Source organism: Fukomys damarensis, unplaced genomic scaffold, assembly GCF_012274545.1.
Source record: "Fukomys damarensis isolate Sample0158 unplaced genomic scaffold, DMR_v1.0_HiC HiC_scaffold_4, whole genome shotgun sequence".
Classification (NCBI taxonomy): Eukaryota; Metazoa; Chordata; class Mammalia; order Rodentia; family Bathyergidae; genus Fukomys; species Fukomys damarensis.
The window spans coordinates 31,645,574-31,663,112 of record NW_022900916.1 but is presented as its reverse complement, the minus strand read 5'-3'; the positions used below and the strand labels follow the sequence as shown (position 1 = coordinate 31,663,112).

General features: G+C 48.3%; 2 protein-coding genes across 5 annotated transcripts in view; both read right to left on the bottom strand.

Annotated features, from left to right (window-relative positions):
• Positions 1 to 549, bottom strand: part of Mindy4 (MINDY lysine 48 deubiquitinase 4) — a 110,954-nt gene extending 110,405 nt beyond the window's left edge. For 2 of the 3 annotated variants that reach the window (XM_033757586.1, XM_010628329.2), the window contains exon 1: positions 271 to 549. In XM_033757586.1, the coding sequence (XP_033613477.1) occupies positions 271 to 333 (63 nt within the window). In that variant the 5' untranslated portion in view covers positions 334 to 549. The remainder of the gene's footprint in view (positions 1 to 270) is intronic. The other variant, XM_010628328.2, reaches the window with a different exon arrangement.
• A 4,215-nt stretch (positions 550 to 4,764) lies between these two features.
• LOC104865004 (indolethylamine N-methyltransferase) lies at positions 4,765 to 12,754 on the bottom strand. 2 transcript variants are annotated; one of them, XM_010628325.3, is made up of 3 exons: positions 12,572 to 12,754; positions 11,173 to 11,380; positions 4,765 to 10,207 (listed from the first exon to the last, which is right to left on the bottom strand). In XM_010628325.3, exons 1-3 carry the CDS (start codon positions 12,723 to 12,725, stop codon positions 9,781 to 9,783), a joined length of 789 nt encoding a protein of 262 aa, XP_010626627.1. In that variant the 5' UTR covers positions 12,726 to 12,754; the 3' UTR covers positions 4,765 to 9,780. The 2 variants fall into 2 exon arrangements, with proteins under 2 accessions (XP_010626627.1, XP_010626626.1); XM_010628324.3 differs by having other exon boundaries at positions 4,765 to 10,210; positions 12,572 to 12,753.
• Positions 12,755 to 17,539: the final 4,785 nt, after the last annotated feature.

Sequence of the window (17,539 nt, the reverse complement as noted above, 5' to 3'; positions counted from 1 at the left end):
AGCTGCTGCCCACCCCTGCTCAGAGCAGAGGCTTCAGGAAGGAGAGGAACTGCCATCCCGCCAGGCTTTGCGGAAGCGCCCCGGTACAGTGACAGAAATGGCTCCTGGGAAATGTAGTTCTATCCTGAGAAAGGGGCGCACCAGTAGGGGCATCTCTGACGCTGGCAGCAGCAGGCCAGGAACACTCCCTCCCGAAAGAGGCCAGCAAAGTCCCAGAGTGCTACCCAACACTAGAACCACGGCCTGGGCTTCGGAGGGGTGAACCATTACCTTTCTGCTGAGGAACTCCCTGACCAGGGAGGCGGCCACCTCCTCCACAAAGAGGCTGTCCATGCTGTCGGTTCTGCCCACGAGGCCTCCACGGTCACAGCTCCAGGCCTCGCAATCCGTTGAGCCCAGTATGGTCGTGTTGCCGTGGCGACAGTGGCTTGTGAGCTAGCGAGAGCTCCTCCCCTTCCCTGGTAGCCGCCTGCAGGAAGGCGGGGAGAAAGGGAGGGGCCTCCACGCGTGGTTTCTTTATGCTTCTGGTTTTTTTTTTTTGTTTTGTTTTGTTTTGTTTTTTGGTACCGGGGATTGAACTCAGGTCCTTGCTTGCAAGGCAGGCCACCGAACCGTTGAGCTAAATCCCCGGCGCGCCTCCCCCCACCCCCTTTTTAGCGTGTTTTCTCAGTCCAGAAGGCAGCTGCAAAAGGCAGCCAAGGGCTTAGGCCCGGACTCTGGATTCAGGGCTGATGCTGGCCCTAGGACAAATCACCACTGCAATCTGCTGGCCCCAGGACAAGTTATGGATGCAATCTGAGTCTCCATTTCCCCAGATATAAAGTGGAACGCATGCCTGCCTCCTTGTTCCTAAAGAGTCACACTCACAGTGAAGGGGCCCCTATGGTCCACTCATAGCACCGAGCCCCTTCTGGACTCACTGACACCTGGCCTGGGTGGCCGGACTCTGCTTCTGGAAGTCTGAATTAAAGGACAAGTCCCCACCCCCCTTGGTGACAGCTTTCCCACAATGAGACTGCTATGGTTTGAACATCAGGAGACTTATATAATACATATGACCCTGTCTTTAATACTCACAGACTCCTGGCATTGTGGTCACTATTGGTCCTATTCTTTAAAATCAGACACTGAGACTCAGAAAGGTAAAAATTTTCCTGGAAGCCATGCAACCAAGAACTGGAAAAGCTGCGATTCCAGCCAAGATCATATCTTTATCTGGGGCCACTTCCCCAAACTCAGCCACTTGAGTACCATTTTCATGATCTCCACCACAGCTGCGCCTCGCCTATTGTATTGGTTTGCTAGGGTTATCATAACAACATACAACAGTGAACTTATTGTCGCACAGTCTGGGAGCCTGGAAGTCCAAGATCAATGTGTCATGGGGTTATTCTTTGGAGCCTCTGTCCTTTGCTTAGAGATTGGCATCTTCTTCCTGTGTCTTCACAGTGGCTTCGCTCTGTGTGAGTTTGCATCTTATCCCCTCTTCCTGTAAAGACACCAGTCAGTAGGATTACAGCACACCACCATAATTTCATTTTTACTTAATCACCTCTTTAAAGAGCCTGTCACCAGATGCAGTCACATTCTGAGGTGCCAGGCATCAGGACTTTAACATATTAGTTTGGGGAACATAACACAGCCCATCACATTTATACTGTTAACCTATTATTTTCTTTAACCTGGCATCCATGTTTTAAATTTTCTTTTAAAAAGAAAGGGTTCCCAAACAATAATATCCACAAAACTATAGATCTGGTGTGTTTGATAAATCTCTAATATACATTAAAACAAATACAAAACCAGAAAGGAACACACGCATCGAAAATCAACTCATTCCACAGTTGGGAAGCAACCATAACCGTGCTGCACAGTCTCCCAAGGACATCTCTGTTACATGATGGGTTGCATTATAATCAGTGGGCATCCTCTCCCTCTGACCCATCACAGCTCTCTGAGAAGGCACATTTAAGCACTCACTACCAGGTGAGACCATGCACATGTGTTCAGTTGTGGGTACAGAGCTGCAGGAGACAACCTGATCTGTACACAGGGGATGCTCTGCTCCAGTTGCAAAGACACTAATGGATGTGTAGTAATTTGAAAATGGCACAAAACAGATTTATGCTCCGGTAACAGATGGCTTATCATAGATACTAGGTGTTACGTAATAAGTCAGAAGAAAGAGTCCTCTCCATAGAGGCAGATCAAAGTGACATTGGAGCAAAGAGAAAAAAGCCATTCATTTATCCATTCATTTACTCATTAATAAATATGTAGTGGAGCTTTCTGGGTTTCAGATGTTCAGATACTGTGGATTTAACACTGTAAAATCTGTATCTTCTTGGAAGGAGAGACATGGAGGGCAATGAGAATAGGGAGATACAGATAAAAACAAATTTAAAAAACACACTGACTTTTAAAATCGTGTCATAAATATTTTTAATCATAAATTTAAAGAGAAAATGATACAGGAGTATTAGTTTTTGACGGAGATCAGAAATAACATTTTTTAAAGTTCATCAGGTAAGATTACATAGATAGTAATATCCTAGCAAAAATCTGAAGGATGAGAGGGTGTGGCTAATATAGAGTGTTATGGCTTACGTGCCCTGAAAGCCTCATGAGGTCAGAGATGAGTTTTTTTTCAGAGGTGACTGGATCTAGGGTGTGTGATGCTAGGATTAAGTGGGTGATCCTGGGATTGAAGATATGATGCTGGGATTAAGAGCGTCCCACCCAGGGGGTGAGTGATACCACCCAAGAAACAGGTAGCCTGGAAAGGCAAGTTTGGTTGCTGTTGTTACTACTTTACTTCTTTGCTGCCTTCTGCCTGCCAAGAACTGTTTCTCCTTTGCGATCCCCCTCTGCCATGTCACCCTGCCTTGGAGCCCACCAACAATGGATTGAAACTTGCAAAATGTGAACCAGATAAATCTTTCCTCCTTTAACTTTAGGTGTGGGATGTTTTGTCTCAGGAACGAAAAGTAACTAAGATACAGAGTTTTAGCACCCAGGCAGAGGGCATGGCCAATGAAAAGGCCCTGAGATGGCACCGGCGTGACTGTGTGTGAAATAGGAAGGCCAGAGGGGAGCAGTGAGACTGAGAAAACAAGGACCCACCTGTGTGTCCATCCTCAGGACTCCAGCTTTTACTCCGAACTGGGAATCCTTGAGAGAGGAAGAGAGAAAAGCTCCGGCTTAGGTTTGACAGGATCTTTCTGGTTCTTGTGTTGAGAATGGCATGTATAGGGGCAAGTATGGAAGCAGAGAGGCCAATTAAGAGAATTGCAGCTATTAGTAATCAGGGAAAAATTTAGGCTGGAGAGAGGGACAGAGAGAGAGAGAGAGAGAGAGAGAGAGAGAGAGAGAGACTCTCCTGGCTCTGAATCTTTTCACCACATGGAATGAAATGGTTATGCAAGAGGTGGAGCGATGAGCTCTTCTTCCAAACACATATCTGACTCCTGGGAACATGATAACCTTAAAGTGTCAAGTAAAAAGTGTCTTGTCAGTATGGGAAAGGCAAAGATATCCTTACAGAAATCTGAGGAAACCAGATTACCACATACGTCCCTTCCTTTCCTGCAGATTTCCTCCAAGTCACCCTGACTTCTCCACACCGTTCCTGTGAGCTGGAACATTCCCACTGAGCACAGGAGTCCACCTACATGAATGCAAATGGAAGGCAACATCCTCAATGATGACTCCTTATAAATAATACACAAGCAATAATATCATCCAAATAAGGACTCGGTCTTTACAAATGTCTGTGTGGGTCAGCTTTCCATCACTCTGTCAAAATATCCAGGACAAACAACATATAAGGGAGAAAGGTTTATTTTGACTCATGGTTTCAGGAAGGTTCAGTCCATGATCATGTGACCTTGTTACTTTGTGGTATAGTACATAATGGCAGGAGCACATGGCAGAGGAGGTCCACTCACTCATGGATGCTGGGAAGTAAAGAAAAAGGAAAAGAGGCTGGATCCCAATATTCCCTTCAAAGTCACATCCCTTGTGACCTCACTTCCTTCCTCTAGGCTCTGTCTCCTAAAGAGTCCACCATCCCCTCAGGGGTGCCGCAAACTGATGACCAAGCCTTAAGCATATAAACTGGGGGAGGGGGGGTGGGCATGGGGGATTTATGATCCCAACCATAACAGTTACAGACAGCATAGTATCTTTATGTGAACTTTTAAAAACTTAAACTATGAAATGATAATTTGTGGGAAAATAAAGGTTCGGTAAAATTTTATAAAAATAAAAGCAAAGAAATAAAGATGATAAGATTCAGAAAAGCAGTTGGCAGGAAAGAATCACACAGATGAATGTGAGTAACCATCAGTGTCATTAGAGCACTTACTTTTTAAACATTTGTTTTATTATTTTTATTGGTTCATTAGTTAATAAAAGATGGCCACGGAGAGACCAGTGATAACAGTATGTCATGAACCAAAGTACATTATTAATTCTGTGCCCCTAAGATACAGAGGAAAGAGAGGGGAGGAAAAGGAGGGACACTGGAGGGATAATTAGGGAACATAGCACAGCTTTCAGAGCTTTTGTGTGTGTGTGTGTGTGTGTGTGTGTGTGTGTGTGTGTGTAGTCATACACATCTCTGCACAGTTGTGGCTCTGTCCATCTGTGTTTCAATGAGGTCTTGTGTTTGTGTGAGTCTGTCAGCCGGGGTTCATAGAGGTGCCCCCTCTCCAATTCTATCTGGTTCCCTGTTGGTTGTGTTAGAAGAATGCATCAGATCTCTTATGGAGCTTAAAATAGGGAGACAAGGCCTGCTGCATGAGACCAGGTGCTTTGTGACAACATGAGGAGCAAGGGGTTCTCCTCAGGAAGCTCTACAGAGAATACTGGAGCATGGACGCTCCCCACCACCAGGCTCCTTGATGGTAGGGCAGAGTTGAGTATTTATTGGGGAGGGAGTCCGTAGATTTCCAGAGAACCGTATTTGCTTGCCCAACTGTCCCCTTTCCAAGGCCAAAGCAATGGAAACATGGAGCTCACCAGGTGGCTCCTATCCAGGCCAGCTGGGTTGGAAGGACATTGTGAAAGCTTTCTTTAATGACTTGATACCAAGATTTTCCCAGCTGTCTGGCTACTATCCTGAGAGGTCAGAACAAGAGGTCCAGTCAAGGCCATTGCCTCTGGCAATGTGATGGAGCAGCTCATCCACACTCCCCACAGCTCATCAGACACCCCCAGGCTCTAGCTCACCTGACACCCTCAGGCTCCGCTCCTGGTCTGGGTCTACATGGACACCAATATAGCGGAGGATGAGGTCCCAGGACCTGGCAGACCACAGCAGGGTAACATGGGACAGACTTTCACCCATCCAAAGCACCCTAGACCTCCTCATTGTGACCCTGAACTCACACAGATAGTGCTATCGGTGGGAGGACAAGGCAGTCAGAAGTGCCCCTCAGGAGAGGTAGAGAGGGATAAAACCTGCTCTGATGAGCCAGGAGAGAGGTCCCTTGCAGGGCAGATAGAAGGCACCCAGCACAGGAGGGCCAGGCAGTGCCTCTCTCCTCAGGGCCTTGGGTGGAATATGCACAGCCACCACAGCCTGACCCAGTCCTCTCACCCCAGTGTTCTGGAGGCAGCTCCCCTACAGAGTAGGGGTGGTGCATACCAGAGGTGGGAAGACTGAGTGCAGAGCTCTGAGAATAGGCTCTCAGCCAACTCGCCAGTGATCACCTGGGAGAGGCCTGAGGCATGCAGGAGATACAGAATGGCCCTCATGTCCAGCTGAGTCCTATGGAGTCGGATAGGACATCCTCCATTGGACCTGGGCTCCATCTGCAGAGAAAGCTGCTGCCTCCTCCTGGGGGCACTCAGGCTGGGGAAGAAATCTCCATCCGGAGACCAGTGACCCTGGTACAGAGGGTCCTGGTTTCTTGTTCCTGTCAGGCCTACAGTTCCCCTAGGATTGGCATGGGAATGGCATGAATGAGGCAATGGGCTCTAGACAAGTGGGCTTAGGGGAAAAGAACAAAGCCAGGACCAGTCACGTTTAACACAAAAGAACATGGCTGAGGAGGCTGGGAATTAGCTGGCTGGTATGGTTTATATCTAGACATCACCTATGAAATTCACGCACTCAAGGGCAAGGCTTTTGAAAGAAGATTGGATTATGGGGTGATATAGTTGACGTTTTGTTTGAAAGTGGAGTCTGGTCAGAAGAGTCCAGCCACTGAGGGCATGATGTGGAAAGATGAATCTTCTTTGCAACTCTTCCCTTCTCTGTCTGCTTCCTGGATGGCTTGATGGGAACAGATTTCCTCTGCCAGGGGCGCTGGCCAGCCTGAGTCTGCCCTGGAGCCAGCCAATCGAGGACTACAAATGTGAAGCAAAATAAACGTCTCCTTTAAGTCGTGGTTGTCAATTATTGTGTCCCAGCAATGTGAAAGTGACTCAGACAGAGAAGTTGGGTTGCTGTTGTGATGTTTCCTGAGCATGTGATTCAGAACCTTTCGGAAATGGTTCACTGGAGGAGTTTGGAGAGGTTTGGAGATGCTGGGTAGAGAAGGAGCCCCGGACTGGTATAATACAAATCTCACTGCTTTTAAAGAGATTTACAGAGAAGCATGAGCAAAAAAGCTCATTTTAAAAGTTTTCAGTTGCACCACAAATGAAACAATGTGTAAAGCTGGAGCACAGGAGAGCTTCTTGGTTCTTGAAAAGACTAGCATTAAAATACTCCAAGTACTTCTCCTCAGGACAATAGGAAGGATGACTTGAGAACATGTAAGACCCACACTTGAAGACGAAGAATGACAAAAGTAAAAGATTTTCTTTTGAGAACACTGCTACAGGGCACCCTATGCAAGAAGGCCTAGAGAGCCATCTAAGGATTTGGTTCTCTAGGCTTCAGTTCACAGTACTCAGCCATCCAGGCACTAAGAGTCTGGTGGGGCCATAAACCAAGGGGACCTGGCTACTACTGGAGATGGCACCAGGTCTTGGTGCTATCCATGTGGTGCTGGTTTTACAAGGTTGCAGAATGCAAGCTTTACAGGGTCATGAATGTTCCCACCCCAGATTTCAGAAGACCTCTGGGAGGTGATACTGTGCGTCCTGAGAGGGCACTGTGTATTTGAGAGTGGAGCCAAACAAGTTGAGAGACACCAGTTGGAGATGCCAGGAATGCGAGACATAAGCTAAGGAAAGCAGCAGGCAGTGAGCAACGCCACAGCAAGAGAGAGGCCACTGGGGCTTCAACAGGAGGTGCCATAGGGGCAGGGCTAGGCAAGCCATTTGGAGTTCAAATGTCCTCACACCTCACCCCAGGTGCTGGTAGTACAGGGGTGTACTTCCTTTCCTAGTCCACAGTGCCACTGGGGGTGGTACAAGAGGTGACACATGACAAAACTGAAGTGTGCTGGAAGGTTCTGGACTGTGGCTTTCATTTTAAGAACAAATATCAAGCACCTTCCCTCCATTTCACTACCTAATTAAAACTATGCATACTACCTGGTGCTAGAACAGCCATTTTGTAACTGTGAGTAAACACCGTGTTAATCACAGAGACCCTAGCTCTGTTGTCCTTGAGTCTCTAAACGACAAGTTAACTGGGGGAAAAGACAGGGAAGGCATTAGAGGTAAATCTGGTATTACATCCTATATTAGGAAACCTCCTAGGAGGGTAGCAATCTACTATACATAGGAGTCATGCATGACGCACAAATGTAATTCCCCTACCTGAAAAGGAAAGCCAGAGTGGGACTGCGTCCTTTTAAAAATTCCGGCACCTCCTCACACACGCCCCCTAGACCCCGCGGTTTCAGCAGCATATTACAGGTTCTGCTAGTAGCCAGGGTGAATCTATGTGTTTTATTAATGTGTGTAGCAAGTGCAGGTTATCAACATGTGCACACAGGGCAGGTACACAGCGCAGTCCCCATCCAGCCTGGCCACTCTAACATGCCAGCAGCTCCCACCAGCCCCTGGAGTCTTCCTCACAGCCTTCCACCCTCCTCTACTCTCACACACCAAACTGCCACAGCAGCGAGGCCCAGAACTTGCTGCTCCGTGTCTGTTGCCCATGTCTCGATCAGCTCGCCCTCCACGGGAGGTCCCCACCCAGAAAGAGGAACACATTCGCCACTTCCTTTCCTTGACAGCCCCTCCCCTGGGCATTGCCTGTCTGCAACCCTTCAGAATCCAACCTATGTTGAAGAGAGAAACTTCATATGTGATCAAAATTCCAGACCCCAGCTCATTTCTGCCCATCTCTCCCCTGTTCCTGGACATGAGTTCCTGGCCTGGAGCCACCCTACACCATGCCTCTCCAGACAAGTCCAGAGGGGTCTTCTGAGACCAGTGCTCAGCTGGGGTCTGCATGATTCTGAGAATGAGGAAGGCAGAGGGGTGCTCGGGCTAAGAGAGCTGAGGATGAGGGGACTCCCTTCCCTGCTAAGCCCCAGACATCTGGTAGGTGGGACGGGCCAGGAAGAAGGACACCGGGCTTCCCATTCCAACCCTGTATGTCTCTAGGGAAGCCACCTGGCTTACTTAATGGGTTAGAAAAATCTGGAGAGGCCTTGGTAATTCTCAAAAGCTATTCTAGCTCTGACCCTCTGGAAAATTCATGCCAACGTATTAATTTGTACAAAATCTTTTACTTCTCCAAGCACTTTTGCATCTATGCCTGCCCCTAAAACTTTCCAGTAAATTATTAGATGAGACCTCTTCCTCTTACCCCACAGGTAGGGAACACGAGGTCCAGAGAAATGGCAGGGCTGAGACTAGAATCCTGGTTCCCTGACTCTTCTGAGGGTGGCTGTGTCCAGCTCATCAGGGTGGACCCCACACAGAGGTGACAACTGAGGGGGTAAGGGGAGGGTCTGGCAACAGGGGCTCAAGGGAGAGATCAAGTCAGCTCAAGGAAGGGACTTGTTCTTCCAGCAAGTGCCCAGAGAAAGGAACACAAGGCACCTTTGGACAACTCATCAACCAGGAGGACACCTTCTGGTAATGTGTCCTAGCAGAAGACCCCTATCTAGTTTACGCAAAGACACCTATGTTCTAGACACAGTCCTGACTCCTGGGCAGGACCTCTTATAGCTCTGGAGCTGGAAGTGTAGTGCTAGAGTGGGTTTTCCAGATGACATAGAGGACACCTGGGTAAAAATAAATTGCAGATGAGCAACAAATAATATTTAGGAGAAGTACATCCCATACAATTTGGAGGACATACTTATCCTTAAAAAACGTTATTTCATTCATCTAAAATTATATTAACTGAGCATCCTATATTTTTTATTTGCTAAATCTCCCAGCCCTTATCTGTTTAGGCTGACTCATATCTGTGTGTGAGAGCTGATGCTAAGATTTTTAGGAGTTTCATAAGACAGAAGTTAAACCCCTGGTAGCTTGAGATCAGCCATGATGGGAGCATTTGCACCACAGAAGTTGGCATCACTGCAAAATCAGGGCTTTTGCCTTAGTAGAGCTAGTTTTGAAACCCTGTCAACAGGCTACTGTCCTCGTCTTCGCTATCCTGGGTAAAGGTTGAGACTGTGTCTCGGGGGCTCTGGAGTTACACGGGAGTCAGAGAGCTCAGGGTATTTGAAGTGGAATGTCCTCCTAGGGTCCAAGGACAAGGTATGTTAGAAACTTAGATCTCTAAACGGGGATATTAGAATCTCAGACCTGAGAATGTAGACTGTGAGTGTTGAAAGCAGGGGCCATTAGATGTTACCCATTTTCCACCCCTCTCATCGCAGCTCAGGGTCTGGGACTCCTGGCTGACCCCTCAGCTCAGGGCCCTGACCGCTTTCGGGCCACAATGAAGCAGATCCCCTTGTTGGGAGCTATGGTGGCAGAGTAGCTCTGCTCACTGTGCAGGAGCTGCTCGATGTCAAAGCCAGCATCCAGGATAGCTCGCTCCACCTCCTCCTTCGTAATGTACAGGCAGGAGAACTGATGTTTCCCCACCATATAGGAGGAGATCTGCAGTGTGATGCTGGTCACCAGGTGGCCACCAGGCTTGAGCAGAGAGCCAAGGTTGCACAGCGCAGCACGGTAGGCGGCAAGGCTGCAGCAGGCACACTCCATGGCCAGCAGGGTGAGCACACAGTCAGCCGCAGGCAGCTCCACCGGGGCTAAGGGCTTGCCCAGGTTGACGTCACACTTGAGCACCCTTTTCACTGTGGCCCGGAGCTTCTCAGCCTTCTCCTGCCAATGACTGCTGCAAGGAGAGCAAAGGTTCAAAGACTGCATGTGGAAGCTGCCAGGAAGCCCCATCATCAAGGAAGCCCCTCCGCACCCCACAGGATTCCTGTCCCTCAGTGACCTGGCGGCAGGCACTTCCTTGGTCCAGGCCTCAGTTTCCCCAGTGGGAAAAAGTCAGGGAGAGTGGACCACAACATTTCTAGGAACCTTGCTCTCTAGTTCCCTGTGAGCCCCCTTCCCTTGGTCCCCACGAAGGACAAAGATCCCGAAGTGTGGTCAGGACATCATAAACATCGTTGGATGGATAGATAAATGAAAGATATTGCCACTGATAATTTATGGATATAGCTATCTTAAAAACATAATGTTGAGTGATGAACAGTAAATCCTAGAAGATAACAGAGCAAATTACTCTACTAGGAAGTTCAAAGGCACTATTTAAACAGCCTTACACAGGCAGGTAATACCAATTTTCAGAAAGCAAGGAAATGAGAACTATGTAATTCACACGTGATTTTCTCAGGTAGGGGAGAAAGGGAGCAAGGAACACAGGAGAAGCACAGGTAAGTCTTCTTGTGTCCGGGTGCCAGATTGGGTGATGGGCACATGTCATGATGTCACAACAGGTAGAGATGGTAAAGAGGAAGGAGGGCAAGAAAGAAGGGAGAGAGGGATGGAGGAAGGAAGGAAAAAGAGGGAAGGGCAGAGGAGGGGATGGGAGAGAAGCGGAGGGAAGGGAAGGGAAGGAATAAAGGAGAGAGGAAGAATGGGTCCAATCCCTGGTCGGTCCCCAGTGGCCATAGCTGGCTATACCACAGTTCACCAGGTTGATGCCAACACGGGGAGCCCATCTACTGTGCCCCCACCCTAAAACATCTGGTACATCCTTGAGGATCAAAGACAACTGAGGCCGGTTAGGCCTCCGAGGAAGGAGATTGGGATCCAGTAAAAAGGGACTTCCCAAGCCCTGTCTCTTACCTGTTCCCTTCCAGCTCACAGGCGAATTTCAGCACTGGGGTCCAGTCAAAGGCCCCCGCATCCTTCCTCAGCCACTTCTGCAGCTCCTCCCTATTGCGGTCAGTGAAGTCAGAGAGGGTGATGTCGCTGAAGGCCTCACAGGCAGCCAGCACTTGGTAGATGGTAGGGCCTGAGCCCACATCGATCAGCGTTTCCCCTCGGATGCCCCCTGTGATAGCGACAGACCCCTGAGGCTGGTGTGGGCAGGCAAAATAGATGATACCCAAGACAGTCTGAGGGCGAGTGCGACATGCACCCTGCTTTTACCTAAGGAGACACAGCTACAAGCATGATGGCCATCACTGCCTGGCAGCTTCCTATAGGCCAGGTTCCTGCTCAAATCCTATTGCATTTATTTCCTTTCACAACCCACAACTACCCTGCACAAGGACTATTCTTCTTACTTCTGTGTTATGGATTAGGAAACATAGTCAGGGAAAGGTTAAACAATTAGCTCAATCTCTTTCGGCCAACAGATAAGCACTCATCTGTCCTGCACAGACAGCAGGAGTCCCAGCCTTGTTCCAGAGCAGATCCACACTAGAGTGTTCTGAGCAATGTATGGCACGGTGGCCTTTCAGCTCTGGGCTGACCGGGGCAGGGCCTCTCTCGGATGTTCTGCCTAGATGGACTCCGGCAGGGTGTGGGAAGAGGACCTCAGAAGATTCCAGGGGCGAGCAGAGGATTTCTGGAATGGAGCTTGGCTTCCAGCACTGCATCAGGAACCTGGGCTCAGGGCCATCGCTGCTCTCTGATTCTGCCTCCCCTCCTGCCTGTCCACCAGGCTCTCAGCCTCTCAGCATTTTGTTGCCCCAGGTCACTGTTCCCCAGCCCAATACCAATGAGTGAGCATTTGGCTGCCCAAGCCAGTAGTACATGAGCTAACCCTGGATTTCCTGAGAGCAGGTAATAATTATCAGTTCACTACAGATAGTTCAGCTGAGGCCTCTGGTGCTGAGGACCAGGCCAGCAGGTTTGTGTCAGGGCTGACACTTCATCCAGAATTCCTGCACCCCTCTCCTCCAGGCCCTCGTCACCACCACATCCAAGATACACAATCCAGATACGCAGTAATCCTAAACCCACCACTATCCACACTTGCCCTCGGCTTTCTCAGGCGGAAAAACAAGGCTGCACTCGACGATCAGAAAACCACCCCCATCAAACCCCAGGGGCTTATGGAGAGCAATTTTGGGACTCTGTACATCCTGACCCCTGGACTGCACACAGCTCCAAGGTAACTGGGAGACAGACCTGACCTCCAGAACCCCAAAGCCCCTGGAGGGGACCTATCTCACCCAGAACATCTGTTTTTCTGTCTCTTATGCAGTATCCCTGAAGAAAGGCCATCTCTGCTCACCTGGGCCAAAGACCTTGTGGAGAAACTGCAGACTAAACTTGATCATCTCTGTCTCTGGTGAGGGGCCGTGCTCAAAGCTATAGTAGGTGTCCAGGTAGTCCTTGGGCGAGAAGTACTTCTGGTACTCATCGGGACCAGTGAAGCTGCCCTCCATGGCGGCCCTGAGTTCACTCTCCCTCCTGCCTTCCCTTATAAATGTTCCAAGCTCCAGACTCCACCTCCAGGAATTTGAATCCTCCCTGCTCTTCCCTTGCCAGCCTGACCTTGAGTGTCCAGTTCTGGGAGGAGCAGAAGATATGAATAGCCTCATCCCACTTACCACACCGACACACCTTACCTGAAACTTCTCTAGACCCAGGGCCATGGTGGCTGCTGCAGATGTGTGACCCTGCTTGCTCTAGTGACCGGCCCCTGTCCGCCTCTGGTAACTGGTGGTGTGCAGCTCTGGTACCTGCATGTGACCTGGGGCAGCTGTCAGAGTTCCCCATCTGCATGCCCTCTCCTCTGGCTCTGGAGACCAAAGCCATTCCCTGGGTCACAGGTGTCACGGGCCAGAGAGCACAGCAAGGTCCCCATCATGTCCTGGTGGTCAGCAGAGCCCAGGGACTCTCTTCAGTGCAGTCAGTGGGCATAGCTCCATGGCCCCAGTCCTGCTGGAGATAGATCAGAGATCAGATTCAGGTGTGAGGAGGGGACAGGGCAGGATGGCTGGCTTCACATCAATGGGCAGGTGATTGTGAGATCAAAACCCAACTTGCGGGGCCTAGGGTGTAGCTCATTGGTAAAGTGCCTGCCTACTATGTGCCAGGTCATGGGTTCAATTCCTTCCCAGCAGCGCCAAAAGGAAAAGAAACACACACTCACAAGCTCCACGAACAAGAACAAGAATGTCCAATCATAAACTGTCAGAGGAGCCATGGCTTTCTGGCCAGCAACTCAACATGCGACTTTGGCTAAATTAACAATAGGGTTATCCCTTCAGAATGGAAGTTTTGTAAAACTTTCCATACAGAGAAAAACTCAGCCTCCATTTTTGGCACCAAAAATAACTCTGACTTGGCCACAAACCAGAGAGAAATGAATTGCAACGCTTCATGTTCAGGCCCACTGCCCTAGTAGTGGGTGGGGCAAGAATGTTTAGCACTAGCTTTAAGTAAGCAGACGATTCTGACTCCCTAGAGCCCAGCAGCCGACAGCCTTCACAGGGGAGGATCACCCAGCAGTCACTTGCCTGATTTCTACGAGGGAGGCCAGGGACCATGGCTTCCAAGCAGGCAGGAGCCTACAGCATTCATGTTACAAAATTCAAGAAGTCGTTTTCCTTCTCCCTTCCTTCCGTCCTTTCTTCCTTCCTTCTTCCTTCTTCCTTCTCCACCCCCCCCTCTCTCTCCCTCTTTCCATCTTTTCTTTGTGACAATGTCCTCCTATGTGGCACAGGATGGCCTCAAATACAACATTCTCCTGCCTCAGCCCTCCAGAGTCCTGAGATTACAGAGTCCCTGCCCAGGACAAGGAGTGTTTAATAAAGGGAACAGAATGACACAGGTGCTAGTGGACACTGAGGGAAGTCACTAGGTACCTGCATCACTCAGGGCTCTCCAGAAAAACAAAACCACAGGAAATGAATGTAGACAGATATTTGTTTTAAGGAATTAGCTCATACATTTATGGAGGCTGCAAGACCAAATCTGCAGGGCCAATTTTAAGGTTCAGCACAAGGCCATCTGTGAAGAATTCCCTCCTGCATGGGGAAAGTCATTCTCTAGCTTTGTTTAGGCCTTCACCTGAGTGGATGAGGCCCACACACATTAGGGAAGGCATCTGCTTTACTCAAAGTCCACTAATTCAAATGGAATCTCTTCAAAAGCATCCTCACAGAAACTTCCAGAACAATGAATTACCACACATCTGGACACTGTGGTGCAGCCAAGTTGATACATAAAATGAACCTTCACACTACCCAGGGCTAGGGGCAGGGGAACCATTGTCTTCCTAGGACCAAGACAGAACTGGGCAGGGAGGGTCTTGGGCAACAACCAACAGCAAAGGAGCTGAAGATTAAATACCCAGCCCTGCCTCTCCTCCCTCCCATATCCTGCCTCACTCATCCAGCTGAAATCTAGAACGGAGTCCACCGAGATGGCCTCCTGGGGCTCGCAGAAGCTGGAGAAGGATGGAGAAAGGATGCCCAGGGGCACAGTGAAGCATCCCTTTTACATATGGAATTGAACTGTGAACACAATTATGCCGCCCAAAGACCATGCAGAGGGTGGAGGCATCTAAGGGATCTGTGTAGAGGTGGGAAGATCATCTGTCCAAGACGATGCACCCTGCTGCAGTTGGATGCCCTTGGAAGGACAGGGGACACCCTCCCCAATCAAGGCCTGTAGCACCTTCTGCTGCCCAGAAGCATTAACCCAAGTTCCTCCCCTGGACTCTACCCTCTGGCTGCACCCTACCTTCCTCACCCGCCCTCACCTCCCTTATACATCCCAGCCCACATCTGACTCTGGCCTGGCCAGAGGTCCCATACAGCACTAGGATAATCTACCCAAAGCAAGTCTCTTAAGGATCTATTCTAACAAGAGTGCTGTCAGCTTCGGGACCTGCTTTGAACCAGATAATACTTTGTTGGGATGGTGATCTGAAGTCTTCACTGTAGGAGTTTTAGCAACCCTGGCATCTACCCATGAACTGCCACTGGGTCCCAGTTTGCACTTGGGGCAACCCAAAGTATCTCCAGGGATTGCCATATGTCCCATGGGTGGCAAAACTGCCACTACTTGAGGAGCACTGTCCTACTGTTTGCCTTCATCAAGCTGACACATTCCATGCACACCAGGGAAGCTTCTGTGCATTTGAAGAGTGTGCACGTCATTTGAGCCATCTTTCTACATGTGATCAGTTAACATCTTAAAGAAATGTCTATCCAAGGGAACTTCTGCCATAGTCTTCAGCAAATGAACAAATATCAAGCTACCTATCAAGAAAATGAGACGCTGGAAAAGTCAACAAGATATGAAAAAATCAGTGTTCTATTCTAGACAAACAACCAGCACAGCACACCATGCTCTGCACGACCTCTGTTATCTGTCTTCCTATTGATTTTTTGGGATAAAGAAAACAGCCCAGAGGAGAGAAACTGAAAATACAAACAATGAAGAGTTTAAATTTGAGCTCTGATGAGTTGCCAACTTCATACCAAAGCCCAACAAAGTCAACACTGATGCAATCACTACCACCAAGTCTCTCAGAGGACAGAAGTTTTTGAACTTAGAAAAATATGAAAGAGAAAAATAATAAATTTATCATAACCTATCATAGTATCACAGGGAAGTGGCTTCCAATCTGTTTTAGAGATCAGATGTGCCAAGTCCGTGTCTCTGGATAACTGGAGAATGGATAAGGACAAAGGGGATTAAGAGTAAGTGAAGTTTATTGAGAGAAAGCTCTAGAGAGACAGGAGTCCCGAAGGTTAGTTGCTACTGAGGCTCTTTTACTGGGTGTTTTATACACAAAAATGATCACATGTCAGGCTACCCTGAGGCAAGCCGAAGCCAGCCAAAAGGATTACAAGTACGGTAGCTTAGCTAATACTGATCCCAGAATGAGGTATGTAGCAAAGGTATATGGTAAGCGTCCCTTACTTCAGCTTACCTATGACTTCTAATGCAGAATAATCAAGGCAATTCAGGGAAGAGACAGGAGTCTGAGTCAGGGTGTTCTGATGCCTCATGCATCTGCTGCCTTATCTAAGATCACTGAACCAGGGGGTGCTGATTGCCCTACAGTCTGTGTCTAGGCAGGCCTGCAGGCCTGACTTTCTTCTAATTCATTTCCAGCCACAGTTTCGATGTGTCTTTTGCACTGACTTCTTTGAAGGCCTGGTTCCTCTCCAGCTGCCTGTTAATTTCTGTCTAACTTTGCTGTCCATAATATTCCCCCCCTGAAGAGGTGTCTGCCATTAGGGGAAGATGGGTGAAGACTATTGCAGCTTTTTAATGCTGGAGGGAGTTGGCATAGTAGGTGACAGTCAGGGAGGAGGTTCTATCCAAAGTACCTTTGAAACATGTCAGGTGTCCTTTTCAGTAGATGAATGGCCTTGGGTCTAGAAGAGACAAAGCTGATTAAGCAATTTAATATGCATAGCCCAAACTTAAGAAGCAGAATGGAAAAGCAGAATGAGGAAAGGAGCCAAGTCCAGACACTGTTCTTATGGGATTGAAGTAAGAATTGTAGTTAGCTAAGTCTTTGATATGCTTATTCACAGAGGTTATCTATACATTTCATTTCTATTGTTTTTAGATCTTTCTCCACCTTATGTGAATTACTTATCAAAAGAGAAGGAATTTGAAGACTCTTGCTGAGCTTTTATGGTTGTCATTGTGGCTTATTAGACTCATTAAACTATCATAGTGATAAGCTATAGGTGTAAGGGGGAGACTGCTAACAGGGGTCAGTGTAGTCATTGGAGTCCCCTTTCTATATCTAGCCTACATTATTATTATTTGCATTTTTTTGTTAAACGTTCTTCCTGGGTGTTTAAAACCAAATTAAGGTAAGATATGTGTTAATCAAAATTAATTTCTCTCTCTCTCTCTCTCTCATTAAGGGTCCTCCTTGGAGATTATTTTTGGGACCTTGTACAAAGCCTCTTATCTCCTCAGTGTAACCTTCCAGGATTAGTTTTGGTCTTGCCTGACCATATGGCTTCCCATAGAAGCAGAGAAGGTGATTCCTTCTTTGATGACTCTCCCTTTTTGTACTGTGTCTTCTGGAACCCAACATTATCCCTGCTCAGGAGGTTGGGTGACTTAGCAGACTTGTAAAATTCTTTTGGAGAAGTCCCCTCATGTCTTGGGTCCTTGATTGCCTTGCAGGACCAGGGCCAAAACATTGATTGCCCTCTTAGCCTAGATATCTTTTTAGCTTTGGCCTCTAAGCCTTGGTTGCTGAAACACAGAAGGT